The sequence below is a fragment of the Furipterus horrens genome, unplaced genomic scaffold (genome assembly GCF_987537825.1).
Source record: "Furipterus horrens unplaced genomic scaffold, mFurHor1.1.pri manual_scaffold_6, whole genome shotgun sequence".
In the NCBI taxonomy this organism is placed as follows: domain Eukaryota; kingdom Metazoa; phylum Chordata; class Mammalia; order Chiroptera; family Furipteridae; genus Furipterus; species Furipterus horrens.
In genome coordinates this window covers 175682944-175710191 of record NW_028327176.1, presented here as the reverse complement: position 1 = coordinate 175710191, position 27248 = coordinate 175682944, and the positions used below count along the sequence as shown (strand labels likewise).

General features: G+C 39.1%; 1 protein-coding gene across 2 annotated transcripts in view; it reads right to left on the bottom strand.

Annotated features, from left to right (window-relative positions):
- Nucleotides 1-7228: 7228 nt before the first annotated feature.
- The window catches only part of ADGRG6 (adhesion G protein-coupled receptor G6), a 133443-nt gene continuing 113423 nt past the window's right edge, over nucleotides 7229-27248 (bottom strand). For both annotated transcript variants that reach the window (XM_090279921.1, XM_090279922.1), the window contains 4 exons: nucleotides 25475-25758; nucleotides 16083-16184; nucleotides 15332-15484; nucleotides 7229-10115 (listed from right to left, as the gene is read on the bottom strand). In XM_090279921.1, the coding sequence (XP_090136047.1) occupies nucleotides 9937-10115; nucleotides 15332-15484; nucleotides 16083-16184; nucleotides 25475-25758 (718 nt within the window). In that variant the 3' untranslated portion in view covers nucleotides 7229-9936. The remainder of the gene's footprint in view (nucleotides 10116-15331; nucleotides 15485-16082; nucleotides 16185-25474; nucleotides 25759-27248) is intronic.

The following is a 27248-nucleotide window of genomic DNA, read 5'->3' as shown; positions in this document are numbered from 1 at the left end:
AGGCTACGTACGGAATGTCTGCTTCCTCGCTGTGACTCTGGGCTTCTCACGGCCACTTTCATCCCACATATATGATAAGTGAGATATGGGAAAAAATTAACTGAGGGATTAGGGAGAAGATGCTGAAATTTCAAGGGCTTTTATTGAGTGACCGGAAACAATTTTTTTGTTTTGTTTTTATAAAGATCCTTTGAAGGAAAAAGGATCCAAATGAACTGGGAATTATTTGGAAGAATGAAAGCCACAACTATGTTAGCAATCCCTTATAGCTTTTGTGGATAAGGGGTGGGGGAAAAAGCCAACACTTTGTAACTACAAACTGATTTTCCTACAACTGTGGCAAAGGTCTAGTAAAACATTTTCTAATGCTTGTGTTTGGAGTACTTGCTTGGAATTATTCCTGAAAAGAAAACATTCTTTTTACAGCTCTGAGTACTTTATTCAGAGAACAGTCCATGTGTCTGTGTGTGCACGTTGACATATATAGTTAGCTACCAGACATTTTGAAGAAATAAGTTTTTTCTTAGCTTCAGGCTAAAATGTGAACTGGAAGCATGCAGATACTGATCTAGTGGCTGTACTGACCTGCGTCCTTCTTGCTCTGCTCCACTATTTGCATTGCCACAGATGTTTTCCACTGGCACATCTGTAAGTTCGTGTTTAATACCACTTAGGATATTCTCAAGGCCCTCGAAGGGGAATCATGTGAAATATTCTCTCGTTAAAGTGCATCTTGACGCTTTGGCCATGAGTCCCGTGCTAAGAACTGCCCTCCATAACTTTACGCCCGGGCTTTCTCTAACTGGAATGTAAACGTGGCCTAGCCATCTGGGGGTGGAGGGAAAAAGGCTCTCCTCTGTGCTGTAGGGCACATCCACGTGCGCTTATTGAATGGAACCTGTCTGCTTTGCCTTTCTCAGCGCCCAGCAAGAGAGCCTCTTGCACATCTGAGGACCCTTCTTGGCAACTGTCAAACCTGCTTTGCTTGCTGTCTTTGGATTTCCTGCTGATCTGTGATCTTCTTTTCCCATGTGAGCCGTGCGCAGCAGCGTAACACAGCTGGGGAGGGGAAGTAAGCTTTCTGTACCCATGATGGGCAGATCATTAATTCCACAGACTTACTAACAGAAAGCTGGCGTTTTCGCTCTGATGTTCATAAAGAACACTGCTGGGCCATCTTCTCTTTTGTATTTGTGAGACGACCTTCCTACTAATTTTATCCTAAAAGAGTTAATTACTGCTCTGAAAATATCAAAATGTGTATAGAAAAGGCATTAATTTTGGAAAGAAAAAGACATAAAATACATGTATTCTCTTGAAAAATTCAGATTGAACATGATCGAATGTCTTACAGGACATAAGTTCTTAGGTTTTTGAATTCTGTGTTTAAATGAAAACTGCTAGAATTTTTATATTTAAAGGAGTATATGGAACTATAAAATTCTAGTGCTAAAAATACTTTAGCACTTAATCAGTCTCCTTTATTTACCAGGTAAGTAAACTGAGGCCCACAGCAGACAGGTGCACACTGAAGTCACACAGAGTAAATATTGCTTGCAGAGTAAATATTTCCTAAGAATTAAACTGGTGACTTTTAGTCTGCATTAAATGATTCCTTCACAATAAAGAAATAGTTAGTTTTAGCAAAAGGTGATCAATCCACCTTCCTGAACCTTAAGCAATAGTAATTTCATATGAGTTCTTTCTTTAGTTCTTCTTATCCTCACCAGTTGAGAGTACCGGAGTTTACCAGCCTTACTAAAAGCAATGGCATGGCTTTCTCACATACAGAAACTGCAAGACAGACAGTAATAGAACCCAGGCTAATATGCTGGTTGGGATCTTACAACAACTTAACCAGAACAAAAGCATATTTTTCAGAATTCATACAAAGTAAGTCTAACAAATACTAGATTTTTGTTAGCCAGATTACTACAGTTCTCCTAGCAACCTAACAGCCATGCAAAGAAATGGAGACATTTATCAAATGGGGATGAAAGAAATAATTTTCAACTGCTTGATTCAGATTCAGCCTGCGTTTCTATAGTATCTCTTGATTTGACACAGTAAGAGTAGGTAGAAAAATGTATGGATAGATAAGTCATGGTGAATCCCTAAGCCCTGCTTTTTATTTTTTAAATCTCCTCTCTTTGTAAATCTCTTACTGCTCCCTGGTGTCCCATGCTCGGTGTTTGCCAGGCCTGTGCTCAGAGCACCAGGGCATTGCCGGGAGCCATCCCGCAGGGTGACGGTATTGCTCCTGTCACACAGCCTGCAAGGCGGTCTCTCTAGCCATCCTGGGTGTTTGTGCATGTGGAGGGACGGCCATGGGGTATGCCACTGGGAGCTTTCAGTAAAGAACTTGCTTCAGCCAGTGGAGTCAGCTAATGGTCTCCAGATATAGCTCCTTGGATCTGCTGCTGGTTTAGAGCTGAGGAGTCTCTCCCTAGGGAGTCCAGCCAATCGCTGAGCACAGTGGGAGGAACAGGGCCTGGCTGTGTGCCCCCAACCCAGCGCTTCTCAAGGACAGGTCTTTGGACTGGAGCTCCTGGTGGGACTGGCAAGACTTCCTCAGAGTTGCATTGTGCTCGGAGGCTCTTCCTACCAGATACTCTCCCTTCTTACCCAGTCCTCCTCCTTCTGCCTCTCCTTTCACAGGTGTGACACCTGTCGGCTCACCTTGCCTCCTCCTCCCCTCTCTCTCCTTTATCTTTCACAGGTTATTCCCAATAAATTGAGTTTGTAATTTTGTTCTGGTGACCCAAGCTGACGCAATGAGCTAACTCTCTTTAATAAATCACACTTTAAAAAATAATCCAATTGTTCTAACTGAACATACTCTAAGAATCCGGTTTGAATGGGTGGGTTTGCCCCTCCTCCTTTTCCCCAGCTTCTACTGATGGGTGAGTCTGGGCAGCCACAGTTAGACCAAGTGTTCTTGGACAAGGTGTTGTTGCTTGGATGAAGCTGAGTCAATCAGGGACTCTTTTTCAAGAATTTAGACAAAGAGATGTTGAAACCACAATTATATGGTATTCAGAACAGAAGGTATAAGATCACGTGGAACTGGCGCCATGGTAACTTCATGTAGAACAAAGCTATGAGGAAACAGAAAATAAATGCCTTGGAGAGGAAGCGAGTAGGCTTCAGACAGAGACAGCAAAGAGGAAACAGTATAGCATCACCACTTTGGAATACAGTCTGGTGGTTTCTTACAAAACTAAACATACTCTTAGAATCCAATCCAGTCATCATGTTCCTGAATCATACAAAGTGACATATAGCACTTTGAATTACATGATGCTAATATGTTTTCTCCACTTTGCTTTGTATCTCTAGTCCATGTTCTTGCAAACCTACTGAAATCCAAGGTACTTTGAGATCTACTTTTCCAAAACATAAAATGTAAATGAACCAGGCAAACTACATACAAATTTTATTTAATTTCATAGGCATTAACCAAACACCTCTTGTATGGCTGGCAGCATGCTCTTGCCTATGCAAATAATGAACATAAACATAATCCAGTGCACCGGACCTTAATATTAACATTATTCAGTAGAAAAGTCACACACACGTGAAGTAAAAGAAATAAAACAGAAGCAATAGAAAGTGTCAAGGTTAAGTGCTCTGGACATTGTAAGCACTTTACATTTATTGCTGTTAAGTGTTATGGAAGATAATGCATTAGCTCTAATTTGGCAGATAAACCAATTATCCATTGAGTTAAAGTAGTTTTGTATGTGTCAGGTCTGTTAGTTCCTCTGGCCAGTGAAATCCTTGTGAGAGGGTTCTGTGTTTATTCAGCAACCCCTCTTAATGTATGTGATTGATTAAGCTTTAGAACAAGGAAACAGGGAGGTACTGCAGCACTCCGGCAGTCCTTCTTTTGCTCCTAGATTATGTAAACTCTTTGTTTTATTTCGTTATTTTCTCATACTGTGTAAGCAGACACTGTAAGAATAAATACCAGAGTAGTATATTAATGTGAATACCAAATACTTTATTCTCATTGACATCTTGATTTTATAAAAATTATTTTAATTAATTCAGATTAAAAATAAGTCAAGTTAACCAGACTATGTAATTTAAAAATTCAAAAGATTTTGAAATATGTCTGAAATTATTTATCATCCAATTCTTCACAAGTGTTTAAAATAAATCCCTGATCAGTAAGTTCTGAGACTCTAGAATATTAAGCTTCTGATTATGACCTTGAAATAAAGTAGTTTTTTAAAACACACCAAGTAAAAATGTTTTATTGAGAAGAACTAGGGAATATACATGTAAGAGCTACTCTAAGGGCAAATACCATGTATTAATTTGTTTAGTTTAGCTAAGGATTTGCATTTCCTGTAACACTCAGCAGACACCCTGCCCAGGCTCTGTAGCTTCAGCTTCACTGGAGAGGACACTCCAGCGTCATCGCAAGATGTCGATTGAACACGGGAGGAGACAGATTCCGTGTCACTCCCGAGTCGGACTGCACAGCCATTCTCGGCGGTGCAGACAGACTCTTAAGAAGCTACACCATCGTCTCTCGCTGCCGACAACGACTAAAGATCAGGAAACTCAGTTTTCTTCACTATCTGTACCTTTATCCCTCCTTGTCTAATCCAATAATCTGCTCTTCAGCCTCAGAGGGAAGCCCTGCCCACTCTCTTCACCGGGGCCAACCCGCTTCTCCTGCCCGCCTCCCCTTCAGGCCCTGCCACAGCGACCACCCGGTCTCTCCTGCTGCCTTCCTTTTTCATTCACTTTCAAACATTGTATTCCGTTCCTAGAACAAATAAAGAACGAAACCCCATAAGACACCTTTCCTTTATGTTTATATTCCTTTGAACAATTATCTCACCAGCTCTTGCACCACCTTTTTTAAAACTGAATTTATTGGGGTAACATTGAGTGATCAAGTTAGACAGGTTTCAGGTGTACAGTTCTATAAGACATCACCTGTACATTGTATTGTGTGTCCACCACCCCAAGTCATGTCTCTCTTCCCCCTTACCCTCTTCTGCCTCTGCTCATCCCCCTTTCCCACCGGTAATCACCATACTCTTGTCTGTGAGGCTTTTCTTTTTTCACCACATTTCTTGACATAAGCAACTTCTCCCTTCTTCCTTCTTCCTCCTTCCCCTTTTCTTCCTTTCCTTCCCCCTCCTCCTTCCCTCCTTCTCTCTTTCCTTCCCTCCCTCTCTCCCTTCCTCCCTCCGTCTCCCCCTTCCTCCCTCGTCTCCCCCTTCCTTCCTTTATCCTGAAAGGCTTGCTTTGTTTCTTAGCTTCTCTAACCCCCAGGCATCTGGAAGCAATGGGACTGACTGCTAAGAATGGAGAATGAGCACCTACCCAAGGCGGGCTCGCTGCTGCTTTGAAAGCCTTGTGGCAGCCCACTCCTCTGACACCTGTGATCCCCAGACACAGTGTCCCTAATTGCCCTACTGTTCCAGCCACGTTTCTGAGGCTCCCTCACTCTTCTCCCTGAGTCCAGTCCCTCTGCCTCTGCCTTCTAATTACCGTTCTACACACATCTTCCACCTACGACTCAGTGCCCCCCCCCCCCTGCTGAGAGCCTGTGTGGCTCCCTCATACCTGCTGGTAGGTAAGACTCATGAGCCAGACACTCAGCCCATACCCTGTGGCCTGGCTTTGGCTTCTTGACAGTTTCACAGCCTTCTTCCACACACCCCACGATCAGGCAAACCTCAATTATGTTCCATTCACTGCCCTGGACGTTCCGACCCCCATGCCTGGAATGACTTTCCATACTCCCAGGAGAGGCCAATCAGCATCCATCAAAACTTCAAAGACCAAATCCTCACTAATGTTTTGCTCATTCAGAGCTTTTGTCTGAAGTTCTAGAAGCCTTTCTCAAAATCTTATGATGTTGATCCTGTCCTTGAATCACCTTCCTTTTCTAGGCTTCAGGTTCTTTGAAGAGTTCTCTCACACAGAGTGAATGCAAAGTCTGATGGACTTGGATCTGAAACCTCCTCTTACTTTCTCTGTGGCCACAGGTAGGTTCCTTAACATCTCCCATCACCACTTTTCCCAATTGAGAGATTGGTATAACAACCCCCACCCTCATTGTGCTGAAAATTAAAAAAGACATAAAGAAGTATGAGGCACCCAAACATGTTTATAGATTTCATTTTCTTTTTCCTTTTTCAGATAGAAATTACTTTAGGCAGAAGCTGCCTGTGGTAATAAAACATGTCATCTCCCCCCATTTTTTTTTTGACAGGCTATAGAATATAAATGCAAATATTTCAATGTTTTACATATATTCTTATTTTCCTCTAGGGCATCAGAAAAAGAACTGTTACTTTAAATATTCTTCCTTGAAATGAAGAGGGAGGGAGGACAGGGGAAGGGAGAGAGAGGGAAAAAAATGAGAAAAAAAGGAAAGTTGGAGGGGAAGAAGGGGAAAGGAGGAGAGATATTTAATGCTTTTATATGAGAAAAGTAGAATGTTATTCAACTGCAAATACAGAAGTGCTTCTAAAACACTGTACTTATAAGCCCAGTTCTTTCAAATTTCAAAATACTACAAACATGGGACAGCCTGCAAATCAAATAACTGGTTCCCTCCTACTCCAAGCTTTCTGAAGGAACCTGCTCGTAGATGACTCTGAAGCAACTGTTTGCCTGTTTTCTTAACATGGCTTGGCCAGGAGTTGTGAACGTTGGCTCAGAAGACCCCATTGAGCAGTGACCAGCAAACGCAGCTCCCAGCTCGGCCAGGAGCAGGGCTGCGAGCCAAATGGGGCCGTGGCTGTCCGCCTGCGAGAGTTCTCCGAAATAACCACACCAAAAGGAAGTGCGGGGGTTCTGTTCTCAATTTTGTCATTTTCTAAGCCTCCCACAATGAAAATAGCAGCCAGAAATGTGAGAAAACACCCCAGGATCTAACTTCTTCATAACATTACTGATTCAGTTCCCTCTTTGGGGGGATGCTGAAGGGTTCCCCCCAAAGAAAACTACATTACTTTCCATCCACCACAGAGCTTGGCATCACATCAGTCATTTTAAAATCTAAGACCCTCAAAATGCATTAATTTCTAGTAACCTGGATCTTTGTAACATATTCATTCTCAGTGTTTTGGCAAAGTGGCCCCTGTCACTAGCTTAATTTGAGGCAGGTTATTTTCCAGCCGTCAAATAATCTTTTCCTATTTAAGAGTCAGAAATAAAAACATTCACTCATAAAAGAATTGAATAATTTGGAACATAAACAACATAAGTATTTATTTGAAAAACATTTCCATTTAAGTACAATGACAAATCAGCCATCAGTAGCTTCTCACTAATTCCAATTTACACTCACAGTCACTTTTATTTGTCATATTAAAAGACACTGCTACAGAAACCTTTCACAAAGTATTTAGAAAAAAATATATATACAACCTCTGCAAGAGAAAGTTAATTAAAATAACAAAGTCAGGTGATATAAAGCTAAGATAGAAAACAAGCTGACATTTATAAACAAATAAATAAATATGTACAGAAGAGTCTGTGATAACAATGAACAATGAAAAGCTTTACAGTACAGTAATGGTGACTAGAAGGGGAAATATCTCAGGACCTGAGACTAAGACTAACACAGAATAGTTAAAAAAAAAAAAAAGAGGATACAAAAGAAAAAAAGAGTCTGAACTGATATTATTCTCAAAGTCAGTCTGATCTAAAGTTGGGCTCCACAGCTACATTGCTGTAATTCTGTTCTGAGTGGGTTAAATGAAGGTGAGAACTATATGCTTAGAACTGAGGGTAGAATTTGGCTCAGCCTTTGAATCCATTTGCAAATATTGCTATTCAGTTCTTTCTTCATTTTTTTCCTTACCTGGTTATTGGACATTTCTAAAGTGGAGCTGACATTGTTGTCAAATATTAAAAAAGAAAAAAAAAAAAGGTTTTCCCACATATGGATAACTATGAGTAGAAATCAAAGTCATTTTGTAGCTATCTCTTAAGCACTGATAACTCAATAAGCACTTTAGGTAGAAATTTCACAGTAGAAAGCTAATTAAATTCTATCCTGACTTTCTAAGGCTTGTGGAGAGTATATGAAGGTTCAGTGACTATTTAAGATTAATTTTCATTTCTATGTAATCTCTGCCGGAATTAGCAGCCTGCTAATATATGCCTCCAGCAAAGAATGTGGCTCTACTGTAGTGAATCTCGTGATTTTAAGATTTACTAGCCTTCCCTACTATATACTCCCCCCTGCAGTGAAAGCCCAGCTGGGCAGACCCCTGCCACCCTGGACAGGGTTCCAGGCCACTGCAAAATGGAACAGTAATAAAATCCACCACCACATTATTTTTATCATCCATTCAAGTCTGGCAAATGGCTTCATGATGGAAGATGAGCAAAGCTGAGAGGCCCCTTGGTGGCTGCACAGCCTGAATGTTCATTCTTCTGTGTCTCAGACTGAGAGCTACCTGCTTTCTGTACAGAGGGAAAGACCCCCAGGTGCTCAGTTCCGGCATCTGCCTTTAAACAGACTGGATCCAGAATGTTTCATCTTCCCAACATTCAAGGCTGCCACTTCCCAGAATCTGATACTTTCCAGATAACCCAGAGCAAATGTAAGGTATACAGCATGTACTGAGATGGACTGGTAAGAAACTGGATACAAATCCATCATTTAAGAACAATTAAAATGTGGTCTTCTAAACGTTCGCTAGCAAGCATATTACTCAGGACAATTTAAAAGTTAGATAAGCTGCTTAATATTATGTATGGTTTGTATGCAGAAACCTAATTCATAAATAACACACCATCTATCTTGCCAGACCTCCTCTGGCTCTTATAATCAGAGGACTTATGTACAAATAGTTTAAGACTAGCAATTGTAGACCCACATGTTTATACATTATTTTGATTATGGTAAGTCACCTATTTGTCTCAGTTTATATTCCTTGGAACAAAACTCTTAAAATGGGGAAGTGAGAGGCTCTTCATTTGTGCAGTTGCAAATGCCTTAAAGTCTACAGAGGAAGGGCAAAACCAGAGACTCTCAATGGTTGTATCACCAAAAGGGAGAGACTACTACACACAGTGTGCCTAATGGAAATTTTCATTCCTCCCATGAGCCTGTGAGTTCAATATACATAGCAGAGCAAAAGCAGAGGTGAAAGAGATTCATTCTTCTACAACTGCCCAGAAGTCCACACTAAACTTGGTTCAAATGTATGGGATTAATGATAATTAATGATGATGCTTAAGCCTTGTACCTTGAATAGGATAAATGAAATAGTATAAATTTGCATGGCCTCAAATTAACTAGGTCAAAATTTAGGGGATTCTTTCTTTCTTAAGTATGTTACATTCCTGAAGGTTAAACATTGGTATAAGAAAAAATTCCTATCTAATCTTTAGGTGAGATTTTCTTTTGGATCTATGGTTGAAATTTCATTAAAAAAGAGGACATGTACTACTGTATTCACAGAAACTAGCACTGAGATGGGATTTGTGGGCAACCAAGAGTTAGAAACAGCGGTATGCTCTTAATTGCTGAGGACGATTTCGATGAAGCCAACGGCCGTATCCAACCTAACTATTAGGTGGGGGATGAATAAGCTCTAACTTAGGGTTTGTCCCTAGCTCAGCCTCTTCCTCGTCCTCTAATTTTAATGTCTTCCCCTGAGCTCTGATTAGTCTAATCCAATTATAGATAATGAAAAATTCATATTTCCTGTAGTTACTGAGTCATGTTGCTGTCAGTACTGAAGTCATAGTGATGATAGAAACTTCCCCATGGAAAATACACTGAAAAGACAAAATTTGAATTGCACAAAAGCCTTTTTAACAAATACATTCCTCATATATATGCAGTTGCCTAGGTAATGGCATATTTACACCTGCTAGTCACAGTTTTAACTGCTTGCAGATCATATTTCTGCAGACTGATTCCACTTTCTTCTATTAAAGACATTAAAACTTTGTGCTGTGGCTGAAGGTGTCTGACATGATAATATTTTTATAGAAGTTATCTGAATGAGCATTGCAATAACCCTTCACCTTGTCAATGACCTGATGGACAGGGATGATTGATGTTTGTTCTCCATCAGCATGGGTCAGTTTTGATGAGGACTTGCCCATGGAAGCATTGTCTGTAAGAAATAATACAAGAAATTAGGCTGCAAGAAGAGCTGGGGACATGCCTAAGGGCCACGGGACTGGACACTGTGTTTTGCACATTAAAACAGTACACAGAGGAAATGAAGCTCTGGTTCTCTCTTAGACTAGGTAATAGGCAACACTGAAATGTCATGTTTTTGATCTGCAAAGTGCATTCCTATGGATAAATCAATGTTAACTTGCCTTCTAGTAATTTGTGTTGGGGTTTGTTTTAAGAAAGATTCCTGGAGAGAAGGGAACAGAGAGAGAGAGAGAGAGAGACAGAGACAGAGAGACAGAGAGAGGCAGAGAGAGGGGAGAGAGAGAGAGAGAGAGAGAGAGAGAGAGAGAGAGAGAGAGAGAGAGAGAGAGAGAGAGAGAGAGAGAGAGATGTTCCTGCAGTGGTATTTTTCAAGAGCTGATTAATGGAATAAACAGAAAATTGCTCCAAAGAAAAAAATGTGGCAAAGGCTCAAAAGAAGAAGTGACAGGTTATATAACAAATGAATTGAAAGATGCTGAAATATTTATGGAGGAAATGATATGATGTCTAAGATATGTTTTCAAAATAATACAGGGAGGGGAAAATGGGTAGGCGACTATGAGTTTGTAGGTACAAAGGGACTCATTATACTATCATCTCTACTTTTTTATATATGACATTTTTCATAATAAAATTTATAAAATATAATTTAAAGGATCTTTAGAATAAAAATGAATGAAAATAAACACGAAAGGCTATTTTGAATACATTTTCCAATGGTTTATACCTTGTAAAGTGATTGGAATATAAGAAAGATAATCTTTTATTAATTATATTTAAATTATAGAAATTAAAAATGTCTATCAGAAGTATTTTAAGTATGTATTCTTATTAACTGTGCTACAGTCTCAGAATTATGTTATTGCTGACAGCACTATCAGAGCAATTGAAAGTCATAAAGGACTGCTGAATACATTTTTGTTCTAAATCTCCCAATATCATATATTTAAGTATTATTTCCCTAGATCCAAAAATTTCTAAAATTGGCTCAGGTAGTGCTCTGAAACTCAATTAAACTTTACTGTCTACAAATACATATGGCTGTCTTGACATAAAATTAACCACAGAGATTTCACACTGATGAAGGAGTGAATATAACCTTCTATAAAGCACTAGTTTCCTACAGTTCTATCTTCTCTGGTCACTGTGGAAGATGCAAAAACTCTATCATGAAAAAATGTTTCTAGGAATCATGTCTCTAAAATGGAAATGCTTACTTCTAGCCATTTTTTGTTTTGAGTAAGTTAGACCCCGTAGATGCAAAAACATTAAAAATCCTTCAATAATTATAAAAGCCATAATCATTACATCTGTCGTCTTTGGAAACAACCCAAATTGTTCAACTGTTACCTTGTGTTGGAACAAACACTAAAAAAAAAAAAAAAGAAGGCTGAAATAGGAAATGGTGTGTCCATCCCACACTAAAGGAAGGAAGAGAGAATGGATGGTGAATGGGAAGAGTGTGCAGACTGAAGCAGGCAGAATGACCATGTCCCAGAATTGATGAGGAAAAAGCTCAGGGCATTCACTGTATCAAGCCCCTCCCCCTTTCAGCTCTGGGCAAGTCGACTGAGTCTGCTTTCTTTCAGTTAACATAGTCACTAGCCATTGGTTTTCTGTTCGGGATTTTTCTATTGACTGATATCTCAATAATAAACAATTTTTGCTTGATACTTTTAGAAAACTATACATCCTCAAAGAAACTCCAAGGATATATTCATTCTGCTTCATTGATAACTTCCAGGGACATATACCTTTTAGAGATTTTGACAAGCTTCATTCCCAATATGTGATTCATTTTATGGGTCTTTACAGTCTAATAAAGTAAAATTCTGAGCAAGGGTTGTATATCAATATATATGCTATTCTCAGTCCTTTGGTTAGATTATTACAGAATGGGCAATATAGATTTTGATTATAACTGCAAGTTTGAAAACCAGGGGCTAGGGAAATGAACTATTATTTGACCTATGCTGAAATTTTAAGCAGATAAAAATCCTCAAAAAGCAGGCTTGAAATCAACAATTTCTCTCTTATGACTTCTATGAATGTACCATGGCATATCCAGTAAGTCATAAGAGCAGTGAAAAGTAAAGAACCTCACTTTACACCTTTCTAACACAAACCTCTCAGGTACTGCTTCTGTTCTTTGTTGTTGTTTTACTTGATATGAGACTTATTAACTCCAGAGCATGGTACATTTCCTAGAAGGAGCGGCTTGCAGACACCCCCATGCAGACAAGAGCCAGCACAGCAAACCACCATTTGAAATTTCAGAAATTCCAGCTCAGGTCAGGAATGTCATTGTGCTAGCCAAGTATTGTAAAGAACAAGCGATTTTGCTGGTGCAGCAGAGTCTTAGTTTCATTCATGCAAATATTCTCTTATTACCTTACAAAAATTCATGCATTCAAGAAAGTATAATAAACGTTTACCTGAATGATCCACTTTTGTTGAAGGAATGCTCTTAGAAGACATTATCTACACCATAAACATATGAATTTCTAGATCAATTCCAAGAAATGAACCAACTAGATATCCATGATGATATGCAGTGACTCCCTGCATACTCCAAGTGACCCAAGTACCCAGAGCCCCACTGAGAACTGGCTAGGAGTAGAAAGCCATTTGTAGGTCAGTTGATGGGAGACCAGAGTTTGTTATATCATAGAAGTATGACATATAGCTGACTATATCCTTATGCCGGCTGATGAGGGCCCACTTAACGCCAAGAGTTGTTTTTTTTTATGACAAACCTATATTGGTGAATTCTTTAAAAAAAAACATGCAAAGTTTTTCTTTGGTTTCTCCAGTTCTGCATTTCCTTTTGTCTTTCAGTGAGTATTCCCTATGATCCTTAAAACTTTTAAGTATTTCATTAATGCTTCCCAAATGCCCCCTGTTTCAAATGATCTACCTTCTTATCTGCTCTCCCATTTTTATAATGGCATTTCTTGCGGCTAGCTATTCCCAGCTGTGTTCAGAGGAAAACAATTCAATAGGTCTGTTCCTACTCCTTCATAACTGACTAATAATGTATAAACTATTTGTATTTTAGAAGGGGACACAAAAATGAGTATTTAATTTTAAGGTTGATTATATTAAGTGAAACAATTACAGTAGTCCCTCTCTATATAGTGGTTCACTTATTGTGGCCTCACTGTATTGCGGGATTTAAAAAAATATTATATTTAATTATTTATCGCGGATTTTTTGCTATATATCAGGATTTTGCGGTACTGTATACGTATGTTGTTAAAGTTATGTAGGTTTAAGAGTGTAGAATATATTTAAGAACATAAGTAGTGTTTATAAAAGTGTGGAAAAGGTTAATAAGGGATTGGGAAAGGTTAATAAGGGACTGGGAAAAGTTTATAAGTGTGTGGGAAGGGTTTATAAAGCCTTAAAATATATATAAATACTAAAATAAATGTAAGGTTCCTACTTTGCGGATTTTCATCTATCATGGGGGGGCGGTGTCTAGGATGTAATACCCGCGATAATGAGGGAATACTGTATTCATTATAAATAAAAGCTATTTTGTGCGAGGAAACTACCCATTAGGAAGAATACTCTACCTTAGATTATCTCAGATAACACCTGTTATTAATTTTCTTACACAGGTATTTTAAGCAGGGGTGCACAGAGCTCTTAGTTTTAGCAAAACTGTTTATGTACAAAACTCAAAGGCTGTACCTCATTCGGGAAGAGAGTGTATAGTTTTTATTAAATTACCAAAAATAGCCCTGGCTGGTGTGGCTCAGTGGATTGAGCACTGGCCTGTGAACCAAAGGGTTGTTGGTTTGATTCCTAGTCAGGGCACATGCTTGGGTTGTAGGCCTGGTCCCTAGCTGGGGGCATGTGAGAGGCAACCATACATTGATGTTTCTCTCCCTCTTTCTCCTTCCCTTCCCCTCTCTCTAAAATTAAATAAATAAAATCTTTTAAAAAATTATTAAAATTACCTTTGACTCCAAGAATTTCCTAAACTGTTTCAAGTTTTCAGATTACCTTTCTGTGATTAATTTTGGAATCAACAAACTCTATATACTCAAACATTTTTTCACAGTGCCATCTTGAATCCCAGGCAGTGACCATTCCAGGGGTGGGGCACAGACAGCGGTGTAAGCAGAGACAGGTGGAGAGATTCAAATGTCCATAAGGGCATTTGAAGTTCAAGTGTTTGTAACGTGAACCCTTACACATCACACAACACACTTGCTGTTTACCAAAAGCCAAAGATGAATCTTTTCTGTGCCATTCACCTCTGTTTATGTTCAACAGCTAAACAAATTCAAATTTAAACAGTTATTCTCAGTATCCTTTTAGAAGCATCTTTTATTAGGGAAGTGTTGGGTGATGTGTTGACAGCTGTTAACTTGAGATTTAATTAGCATTTAAAAGTAGTGATTCTGCTATTTTCCTTTGAAATTATTAAAAGATCACACCTTATTTCACTGGTCACTGGCAATCAAGTACTGCAAAATTATCTATATTTCCATGTTGTCTTCAGGATTGTCCATGGCATGCTTAGTTTTAGAATATGTGGTCATTGTAAATATTATGTAATGAGGATATAGGAGATCAACAAAGACAAGGTTTTTCTCACCATTCTGTATCCCTTTCTAAATATAGTGTCCTCTATTCTTTCACATTTTTTTGGCTTAATCAGTGACTTAAACAGAATTGCCAATAATACTTTCAATGGTTAATGGTTTAATTCTTAAAGGTAACATAAATCCTGGATGGTGTTTCTTTCTGTTCCCATACAACCCTGCCAAGTAACTTTCATACTAGGCTGAAATAATCCGCAACTCAATTTCTACACACAATTTTAAAATAAAATACATAAGTTATTAACAAGCTGCTCTAATTTTTAAAAATAAAACTATGTTTTGAATCAAAGGAAGTTACAAAAATATTCAGAATTAATGATAGTATGACTACGTAGATTAATGTGGGTTATGAAATCTAAAAAAAAAAAAGACAAAATAATCACAAAGGGGCTGGATAAGGTCTTCAAGCAGATTCTGATTTTCGTAAATGGAAGACGAGCACCCTAATGGGCACCATGATCTATCAATCTTCATGATATCCCATTTTCACAATGAAAATGTGATGAGAACTCTATCAGAGAACACCTTTACCATGGCCAGAAGGACTTACCTGTGTGACTGTTCCTTTTGAAGTAGGTGGCAGAGCTGGATTTTGATTTAGATGTAAGGTAGGTTGAGTTGGAACCAATGGAGCTTGAGGACAACGATTTTCCTAGATTGTCAGAACTTTTCTTGATGGTATTGGTAGCTGTCTTACTCCAGTCTGAAAGAAATGAAATCGGTGCAAGAAGCTGCTGCAGGGGGGATGTCTTCTGGCCTGAAGAATTGTCCTTGCATTATTTAAGTAACACTTCCAGAGCATTACATGTAAACAATAATAGACTGAAGAAACAGATACGTTTCTTCCTTTGACCCTGTGTAAAACATTGTTTAAAATCTCACTTTAACATCCTAAGGGTGAGAAGTAACCACTGATGGTAATTTAAAAAAAAAAAAAAAAAGTCATACTTTTCTTCAGGTACTTTTTTTATAGTTGAGAAAAATCTCTTGGCCTAATGAAGAGCTCAAAAACATGGAAAGTTGCCAATGGCTTAGTGGAACCTCTGGATATCTGAGTTGTTAAATTAGACATAAAACCTTGAACAACTCAACCTGTGTGGATTTCGTGTTCTCTGCCAAACAGAGGGGCTGGGCCAAGAGTCTTCAGATCTCTTGCATCCTTATCGCCCTAAGACTCCACGCCCCACCTTCGTAAGCTGCTACCATTGGGACTGCGGTTGTCTGGCAATGGAAAACCAGATGACAAACGTTTCCCCCCACTGCTCTTAGATGTGAAAAGCAGTCGCCGGCACGTGCCTTACCCGAGTTGTCTGCTAGCCGGAGCCGACCGCAGCACAGATGCCGCCTCCACTGTTTCTGAACGTTCTCTTTCATAGCGCAGTGGAAAATAAATATAAACAAGCCTGGGACAAAAGAAAATGGACACATTTAAGTCGATGGACACATTTTTAAAGATAAACCTTATGAAACGCATGGATTCATTTTAATTTAAACTTTTTATCCACCTTGAGTCATTAAGAAGAAAAGATACTAAGGAATCCTGCAGTATGTGATAGGCCTTTTGAAATACAGAGGCTCAGATAAAAGCAGAATCGTTACTTATATCTGACTCTGTCTTCGCCTGCTGTGTTTGGCGTTTCTGTGCTGGGGCGTGTTAAGTCTCAGAGGAGGGGGAAGCTTTGCTTCCACACTGAAAACCCCTAAGAACCAGGACCTGCAGGCTGACCCACCTCCCCAAGGAGCAGGGAGGACCTTCATCTTCATCCTGTGACTAAACACACCTGCTTTTCAAAGGCTTCCCACACCTACAGCCCCCAGTTCCCTCTGGGGTTTGCTAATACAGAAAGTCCCTTTAATAAGTAACTACGTTTTGCATCAAGCAAACGAACGTGTGAATCACCAACGTGTATAAATGATTCGAATTGGTAAACAGATCCTGTTAAGCCTTTAAGAGGTGGCAGTGGTTTCAGAGGAGGGAGAGCAGCTGGTGGTGGCAGCCCCAGGTAAGGTCAACACAGGTGACAGATGAAGGAGGCTGTGCCGAGAGGAGGGGGCCCTCTCCGCCTCAGCTGTACTGTTTGTGAGCCAGAGCGGGATTTGCAGAACTGCCTCCTGGAAGCATTTTTGTCACACAGCTGAAAATACAGGTGCATGTGTGTTCTTAAACAGCTGTAGACCAAAATCACGTGTTCCAGCTGGAAGAGATTATAAACTCCAAGTGAGGACTTTCGTTCCTATGCCTTAACCCAGGCATCACTCAGTGTAGGGCCTCGCCCTGAGCTCGTGATTTTCTTTGTTGAGGGAAGAAGGTTAAATTTGCCCAGTGCTGCTTCCCTGAACACTCAAAGTTTGTTTATTTATTTTTTAATCACAAATGATTTATTTTTATTATGGACACTACTATAGAGCTTCCCAACTCAGTAGTTTCTATAAATGTCAAAGATCCTGGAGGAAAGACTGCAGAGGTGTTTTGAGGACCCTGGAAGACAACCAGTTCTCAGATTTGCTTTTCTGGACTTGCTAGGGTGCTAGAAAGTGAAATAGTTTGAGGCTCTCGTGCTGATCACAGTCAGAAGAGGAGGTGAAATGTAAGATAAAATGAACTTTGTGAGGACAGTTTTTAAGTCATGCAGTGCTGCTCTAAATCATAATTAATTTTATAGCATTAGGTGACGTTCCTGTTTTTAAGCAGCGGCATTTGCCTGTAAATATGTAGGCATCCAACAAGTTTCAGAGACACTGGTGTATAAATTAGATTCAGGATCTGATACATCATCTCTAAAATTATGTGACAGAAGAAACATTATTTACATTTTCCCTCTCCTTCTCTGAACTATTATGTAGTAGGGCACCATTAGATAATAGACGTGAAAAGTTAGAATTCTTAGAAATAAATATATTTTTAAATCCCAAGGTTGTATGAAGATTCTTCTGTCCTGAGACCTCATTTCTATTTTAAATCAGAATAGAATTCTCATAATAGGTTATTTTACCCTTTGTGATAACTAGCCCTTTGCACCTGAACTCAAGTTAGTCTGGCAATAAATACACTAAAATTCTTTCAGGGAAAAACATCCCTGGTGGAGTTCCACCGTGGGGAACATGGCAAGTGCCCATCTGGAAAAAGCCCATGTACACAGTATGGAAAGAAATTCTAACTCCTCAGGAAGGAGGAGGAGAAAATAGAGCAGGAGAGCCAAGGCACTTGGAGGCCAAAGTGAGAAAACAGAGGGTTATTCCCTCTTCCGTTTTGAGGGTTTTCCCCCCATCTACTCGCAGATTTGGGTGCAGGAGCAGAACTAACATCATAAGACTTCTATGTTGCCATCCAAGGGAATATGTGTGACTTCTCACCACCATCTCCACCCGCTTTCTGTCAAATGTTTTCCTGTTGAGACTCTTCCTGTCAACCACATGGCGCATCAGAGGCTCTTCCTCACACCTGGAAAAATATGCTCTCTGGCTTTCCTAGCTCTGACTGGAGCCCATAATAATCAGCCTTGACTCTTCAGCGTGTCTTACAGCTTTATTTAACTGATCAGGGAGTAGGGAACATTGCCCATAAAAGTTGGAAGCTAAAATAGCTCAAAAGATTGAATTCAGAGCTAAAGCCTTTACTTCATCTTGACAGGCTAAGCATGAGTTTCAGGAAACCTTTATAGTTCACAAAACAGAGTTCATGAAGGTCCTTTTTTGGTGAATTGTCTCCTGAAAAACCACCAGTCTGATGACTCGAAGCCAAAGTTCCTTAGCAACAGTTTCTGCAGCTGGAGGAGTGCCTGGATTTTTAATTTCACCTAGAGGAACCCATATGCCACGCGAGAACCAGAAGAAAAACAAAAACCTACTTGAAGTGAACCGATTCCCGACCGGTCATCCCACCCTCACCCCTGCCTTCTCTTCCCTTCCCTCCATCGCCCATTAACTAATGGTATGCACTCACTTAAAAAACAAAACAGAGCAATGTGTGAATTCAACATGTCTTCATTCTTGGTAAATTTTGTAACTTCCTCATTTAAAGTAAATGACATTTTCAATGATGATGGGGGAAAGGTGTTCAAAATATGTAAGAAAGCAGGCCTGCCTACGCGTGCCATTAGGGAAGAAAATGTCAGGAACCCACTTCCTCAGAGCCTCCCAGAGAAGCAGACGCCAGGCCAAGGCTGGGCCAGCAAGTACGGCGAAGGGATGCCTGAGAGTGCTCTTAACTTGGAGCGACAAACCGTCTGAACAATCTCAAGTGATGGGTTTGGTTTTTTATACCATGTCCTTTTGCCTACCCCAGGACATATTCAAATACCATGTCTGGGGGTCGGGGGAACCTACTTGTAAGTAGTGGCATTACACTCACTGTAGATTGTATAGGCTTGTGTTTTAGCTTTATAAGGGCCATTTAACTATTTACTTAGAAAAAAGAGAGAGCTCTTAGCCTCTGTATTTTGGCTAGGAATCTGGCTCCCACATAGAGCTCATTCTCTTTGGTTGCCTCTGGCAGATATGTGGCTTTCTGGGGGAAGATGTAAAATGAGTGGTCTAAGGAGTGTTCTCAGATCTCTAGTTTGATTATCAAAAATTAAAAAAAAAAACAAAGAACTGTTTCCCTTGGATATGAAAATGAATGCTACACAGAGAAATACAAAGCAGCCCACATTGTCATTCTTATACTGCTCTAAAAGGTCACTTGCAAGAAATCTCGTAAACAAAACAAAACAAACCTTGAGTCCTCATCTCCTAATGAGTTGTCCACCAACTAAAAGCCGTTGACACTTTCAGCAACATTGTCACCAATAAATTCTGACAAATGGCCTAAGTTGACTTTTTCTTACCCTGGATAAGAAAGACCCAGGAACACGGTAAAGCAGAAGACTGCTGGTATAGATAACCTCAGGGCTATGGGATAGAATCTGAATGAGTAATATTGATGAGTGAACTGCAACTTCATTAGGCCTATGGGCATAAGCGGTTCTGGGGGTTAGATGGGGGTAATCAATCAAGAATTAATCAAAGAGGCCCTGGCTGGTGTGCTCAGTTGGTTGAAGAGTTGTCCCATAACCAAAAAGTTGCAGGTTCTAGCCCCTGTCCAGGCGTCGAGGGGAGGAAACCAATTGATGCTTCTCTCTCGCTTCAATGATTTTCTCTCTCTCCCTTCCTCTCTCTCTAAAAGCAATGAAAAAAAAAATGTCCTCGTATTAAAAAAAAAAAAAAGTTAATCAAAGCAGGTGTTTGGGCAAAAGAGGCCACATGCTCTATATAACTGACTTTTGACAAAAAAGGTCTAGGTGACCTCTGACCTTCCTAGCAAGCCTGAGTCCAAATCTCTGAACAGCTCATTTGTTCTGTTATCACAGAGACATAGCCAGCTGGCTTCCGGGCTGGGGCTTGTTCAGGTTTAGGAAGCTCTTTGGGAACCTCTTGAATCCTCCTTTCAGACTACCAAGGTGCCCTTTAGAAAATTGCTTCTCTGTGGCACAAAATCCCATGCCAAATGATGAATAATTTACTTCCTTGTAGTGTTTAATGTCTCAGCCAACACAATGTCATTTCAGATGTTAGGGATTAGAGGTGGTTCATTTCCTTGGTGCCAGTGCACTACATGTGTTGTACATGTAATTATGGTGTAGGTCAGCTGTCATGGGGGGGTCTGACCATGGGCTAGAAATTTAATTTAATTCTTTTAGTTTACCAATAGGATTAAAATAATTCATATATTTCCCTTAATGATTGTTGCTGAATAAGGGTAAGAAATTAACTTCATATTTATTCATTAAACATATATTTACTAACAATTCTTTTTAATGGAGGAAAATATTCACTTCCTAGAAACTCTGAAATTAAAAATTAAAAGAGAAGTACTTTGTTTTATTCTCCTGCATATGCTCTGGTTCCTAATAATACGCATTTCTATTTTCATATATGCTACATTGTAAGTATTACATTGTCCAACTCAAACTGATCTTGGGAAAGTCACTGACTCTCTTGAGCCTATTTTTCATTTTATAAAATGGATAAAATATCCTTTTTCTTTGTATACAGACCTCCTAGACTTGCTGCAAGAATTACATCAGATGACAGATGTTATGTGAAAGTGCTTTGTAAACCACAATCTACTATACAAACATAAGTCATTTCTGTTGCTCTGGGTATCTTAGTGTTATCAAATTAATTAATAGCCACCATTATTTCTGAGTGGACTGATAATGCCCTTCTGTGTTTGCCATCACAGTTTCTATCTGCAGAACCACGTGTTTCATTTTATTATGTTTTCACATATATTTACAGAAAACAGGCTGATGATACTCGAGACTTAATCACTGTTGTTCCACATGCCTGGAAAAGGAAAGTTGAAGACCAAGTTTTTGGTATGCGGTGGGGGGTGGGGGGCTAGACTTCAGATCCTGATGTATGTGTTAGCAGAATTAAACTTCCCTATACGCTGAAGAAGCCTAATCTAATTGAGAGTGTCAAATACTTTTGTACAGTTAATGGGAAGAAATGCAGTCTGAGATGCTGTTCATGACTGTAGAGCAAGCAGCTGTGTGTGCTGCAGAGCAATGACTCAATCCTACAAGGGCATTGGTTCTTCCAAGGAATAGAGATACCATCCGGATTCCAGCCAAGAGCATCCTGGCAGCCAGGGAGTTGCCTTTTATTTCTTTAGGATGAATTACATATTTGTTGAAATGAAGGCTAATATTCTTAGGCATGTGAATTATGATACACTTCTGTCAAAAATCTGTTCTCTTTTGAATAGCAATCTGTATGCCATACATTTTTTCTCATATGTATTCTTTAGAAAAAATTAAAATTTCTAATATAATGATATGCCAGTTTCATCCTAGGAAAGCAGCGAAGATAACAAGAGCAGATAGATAAGGAATTTCACCTTGTTAAAAGAAGACATATTTATCTTTTCATCTTACTGAAAAATATCCAATGAAATGATTTATAACAGTGAAGTAGGCAAAATCTTAAAAAAGTAATATATTATGAAAAATAGAAAACAATAAACTTGGTTTCAGCCTGGATTTAATTCATGATTTCATTTGCTTATTCAAGTAGGTAAATTTTTAGTTATAGCCACAAAGATTATAGTAATTTTCTGATATCCCTTCAACATGATGTTTGCCCATTAAATATACAGTTATAAGTATATGTAAAATAAAAAAATATAAAAATAATAGAAATAGAAAATGAAAAATAAATATAAAAATTAAGCATATAAAATAAAAATAAAGTATTTATAAAATTTTAATATGTAGACTTACAAATTTATGTGAGCAACCGTGAAACACATGTATATATGTATTTATATACAAACACATACATTAAAAAATATACATTTATTTCTAAAAATTTTAGCATGTTTTGACCAAACACATACATTTATTTTAAATAACTTAAAACGTATTTTAACTAAATATTTGAAGGCCTTCACAAAAGTGAAAAGAAATTTGCTAGCAGATATACATGCCATGACATCACTGTAGACTCAGCTCAAACACTTGTCCCTCCTGAAGGTCCTATGTCTATAAAGCTACAGGCATTCACAATCAATTCATAACTCCTAGCATTCATAATGAAGACCCTGCTGACTTTCAGATGCTCAGCAAGAGCTAAATATGAGAAGAATAAAGTTTGTTTGGCATAGTTTTAGTTCTCAGAATTTTGTATTACATTCTCAGTCTTTGGCCATTGGTAAGTGTTATAATGATAGGCTTCAATGAACTGTAATATTCCATTAATAAGAGGCCCTTTTACTCAAATCATTACAAAAATAAGAGTTTATTCTAATGAGCAAATGGTGAGCGTTTTGCAGTAGCATACTTCCTAAATCTCTTTCGACTCCTGTTCCCATCACTTCAGTGCCCCCATTCCCACCATAGTATAAAATTCTGTACCACGTTATCCTACCCAGACCATTGCAATAGCCTCCCATCTGCTCTCTCCAAGGATGCTACTGGGCTGCTCTAATCCATTCTTTACATTATGTTCAGCTTCCCCTTAATGAGATGCACATTTGATCATGTAATTTCCTGAGTCTAAAACTTTTCAAAAACTTCACATTGCTCTCATAAAGATCAAAACGCAGGGCCTCTGGTCTAGCCCTGACTCTGCTTTGTGCCACACCACTCTGTCACTCTCCTGCTCTTTCTCAATTCTCAGGTTATATGTACTTCCTATTAACTCCTTGAGCAGATGTTATAAACACCAACTACAGCAGATCTCTGAATAATGTCATTATAATGTTGATGAGATGCCATAGGAACTTAACTCTTGTTTATATCAATTAGCCTGTGGTGAAATTAGTTTCTTTATACATTGTTTTGCTTGAAGTTGTAGAACCTATTGACCACATTGAGAAAGGACTTACTATATAACAAATTTTTGACACACAAAGTGCCTTCTACCTGAAATATTCTTTTCCCCACTTCCACTCCCACCTTTCATCTTGTTAATTCCCTTAGGTTTCAGCTTGGGATTCATGCCTTCTGTCATTTGCTCTCAACACCACCAGGTACTTTTATATGGTGACATAATTGGCTAATATCAGTCTCTCCTACTAAAATATAAGTTCAATGAGGCAAAGGAATCATGTCAAGTTTTTTTTTCTGGAATAAAGAATATCAGAAAGAAAAGAAATAGACATAATGTAGTTCATCTAAGTACCTCTTGAGTTCATTTTGCATTCACTGAATTGTTTCTTTAAACTGTCTAAATTATACACATTTCTTTAATAAAGCATATACTTTTAACAATATACATCTCTTGGAAGGTTCAGAAAAGTGACTCAAATAAAGACCATTAAATGACTTTCCACAGTGTCTTGAGAAGTTTTTGTACAAGCTTGGCCAATAAGCAATTGTTGGTAGGCTCATATGCTCTGTATCACTGCCTTTTAATTTAAATTTCCTTTTTAGGAGGTATTTTTAATATAATTGGATGTGCAAAAATCTGTTCTGAATTTATATAATTTAAATGTAGTCTTAAAAGTCTGTGATATATGAAGGATATAACTTGATGATGGTTTATAACATTTTCCCCTCCTGACAGGAGACCTATGCTGGGAAAAATAAAACATCCCATTTCTCATTAATGGAAACAGAGCTGAACTGACAACTGTGGTTGTTGGGAGTTACAGAAACTGCCAGGAAATTCTAAAAGCAAAAACAAGGTTGGGCTGACAGATTAATGTGCCTCTCATGGACAACCCTGAAATATAAAACCATCGAATTTCAAATTTCTGATGTGAATGGAAATTGTGGTCCATATTCATTTAGGCACATTTATGTTGTATATTACAGAACAGATTAGACAGAGGAAAAGTCACTTTACAAAGCTATATCCCAATGAAGATGTATGTATATGCTACCTCTTCCATTTCCAACTTTTAGAAGTGCACTTGAGGCTTAATATTCTATTTACTAAAGATAATGAGCCCATATATTTTCTCTGTCATGGGAGAGTGAACCTGAGTACAATGTGCTGAACTAATTAATGAGGATTTATGCCAGAGGCGTCTCAGATTGGATTTAGGCCATCCCCAAAGACTCTCTCTTTCTTTATCTAGCAATCCATTTACTCATTTAGCAAACAATTGTTAAGCACCAACTATGTGACAGACTTCTTTGCAGGAGCTCATGAACTAGTGGGAGACCTAGGATGAAAAGCAAAGCAGATCCATACAACACAAAGCAGTCAACACTCTCCCACAGGTAAATACAGACTTCTCTTAGAACACACCTGTACAGAGCACCTGCCTAGGCATCTCACGCGGTGAGTAGCACAGACTTGGTTCCACCACACTTTCCACCGCAGCACAGATTTGTCCAACTCTTCTTTCCCCACACACCTACAAGGACATCCCAGTAATGCCAGGTAGGCCAGTAGTGCTGCCCTGCTCAAAGAGATTCCAAACCTCATTCATTTTGGAGTGTGGACCTCATGGTGCTTCCGAACATGAAGGAGTTAATCAAAACAGGGGATAGCCAATGTCTTCAAGACTGTCATTTAACTTTCAAAAAATAATTTCTATCCACTTAGGCTTCAAGTTAAATTCATCCTATGTACACTAGGGTATGTATTATGGAATCAGCAGTATGACAGAAAGCTCCTTGAAGAAAGCCTTGTATTTTATCTTTTTTTTTTTTTTTTTGTATAAAGCAGGCCATTGGCAAGTGTTTGTTAAATTGTTGAACTAATTGCCATATAGCATGAAAAAAAAAACATTTATGAACTAGAGTACTGGAATTTATTTTGAAATCTAAGCAGCCAAGGAATCAAAATGAATTGCTCTGTCCCTTCAGGCCACGAAGAGTACAGCACGTGAGAAGAGGTTCCATGAACAGCAGCGCCGACACTCAGCAGAACTGAAAGGGGTGAAAGCTGTCTGTGCATCCTTTTAAACTCCCCTTTGGGCACCTCCCTGCCTACCTTCAGTCATGCGACAACATATGTTTACTGAGTACCTGCTACCTGCCAGGCACTGTCCTGGTCCTTGGGATACGTCACTGAAAACAAACACACTGGCATTCTACCTCAGTACTCCGCTCTAGACCTTTTGCAGGAGTCCCGCCCTGTGCCTGAAACTACGGCGTAGTGACGAAGACACTTAGCCTGGCACCTAACAGCAAGGCTGTTCTGCAACCAGGACAAAATTGGAAAGCGGGAGTTGTTCAGGCACCCTTCATCTTACCTTGTAATGAATTGAAGATGGAGAAGAGGTACATGAAAGGGACGTGCAAGGGTCCCCAGGCGAAGAAAGCAAAGCCCCATGTCATGCCCAGCAGGAACGTCAGGCTGACCGCACTGCGCAGGTTCCGCAAGACCTCGTCCCGCAGCGTCCGGCTGCTCCTCTTGCCGTTCCTCCCGCAGATCTGCACCATCACCACGATGAACATGGCGACATTCAGGAAGAACATGACTCCGAAATACCCCGCACAGGTCACATAAAATACCACTGGGTCCTGAATCCAACAGCTTGAAAAGGATGAAGAAATAAGAAAGAAAACAGAATTCATTACCGTGCCTTTTCACCTAATACTTTGCCTGGCTTAGTTCCGGCTTCTGCAGGTTTTACAGCGAGGCCTTGCTCACATGCCTCTAGGGCAGTGGTTCTCAGCCTTCCTAATGCCGCAACCCTTTAATACAGTTCCTCATGTTGTGCTGACCCCCAACCATAAAATTACTTTTGTTGCTATTTCATAACTGTAATTTTGCTACCGTTATGAATCGTAATGTAAATATCTGATACGCAGGATGTATTTTCATTGTTATAAATTGAACATAATTAAAGCATAGTGATTAATCACAAAAACAATATGTATTATATATGTGTTTTCCAATGATCTTAGGCGACCCCTGTGAAAGGGTCGTTCGACCCCCAAAGGGGTCGCGACCCACAGGTTGAGAACCTCTGGTCTAGAGAGTCATTTTGTTGGGCCTTGGTTTCCTTTTTGATGTATTCATGTTTTTTGTTTTTTGTTTTTATTTTGGATAGCTATCATCTTAACGTCTAGTTATTTAAGTCAAGATTAAGAAGAAGATGAGGGGGCTACTTGAACTCTGACTTGGCATGAAGACACTTTGGTGGGTTCTGACCCCCTTTTCTCTCATGTGCCTGCACTCCAGAGAATGGGAAATTGAATACTCACATTCTCAATCTCTTTTGCATTTTTTAGGGGTGGTCATGTGAACATTGTTCTACAAAATGATATGGAAGCAAAGTCTGGGAGAGCTTTTCTTAATAGAATAGACTCAACTGGCAAGGCCCTTATTTATTCCTTCTGCTTCAGACATTAAAGCAAGCTCTGGGGCTGCAGCGACTACCTTATACCCAGGAGACAGAGGCCAAGAGAGCTGCAGTTTCTGGTCCTGACATTTCAGCCATTCAATTAATGCCAGTTTATTGCTTGTTTCTATGTTTTGTTTTTTGTCATGTGGGAAGAGTAATTCCTACTTATACAAGACACACATAATTGTGGACTCCATACTGCAGACAACATAATTCCTACTAATATAATTGGTCCAATTAGGCCAAACTTTATTGTAAAACTGATGTTCTTACAGTGACACTTCTCAGGCACAACGAAAAAGCTTACATTGTTTAGAATATCCTTAAAAATGAAGAAAGAAGAATCTTATATTCAAAATCATATACAGGTCTGAAAAAATAATTTAAAAACTGTCCTGTGTGTAAGGGGGACTATGAGTAAATGTAACAAATACTACAATTTGCAGATGTCCCAGGTCCTAATAATGCTGTGGAAGTCCTTAGATACCTGAAAAACTGGATATTGTTATTTAAGGCACTTAAATTCATCTTAAATTTCTGATGTCTTCCACAGTGGAACATGATTGCCACAGAGGCAAAAGTTATCTTGAACATCTTCGAATCCCAGAACCTAACACGATTCCTGAGAAATAGTAAATGCTCAATAAATGAGTGTTGAAGGCACAGCAGTTCGCTA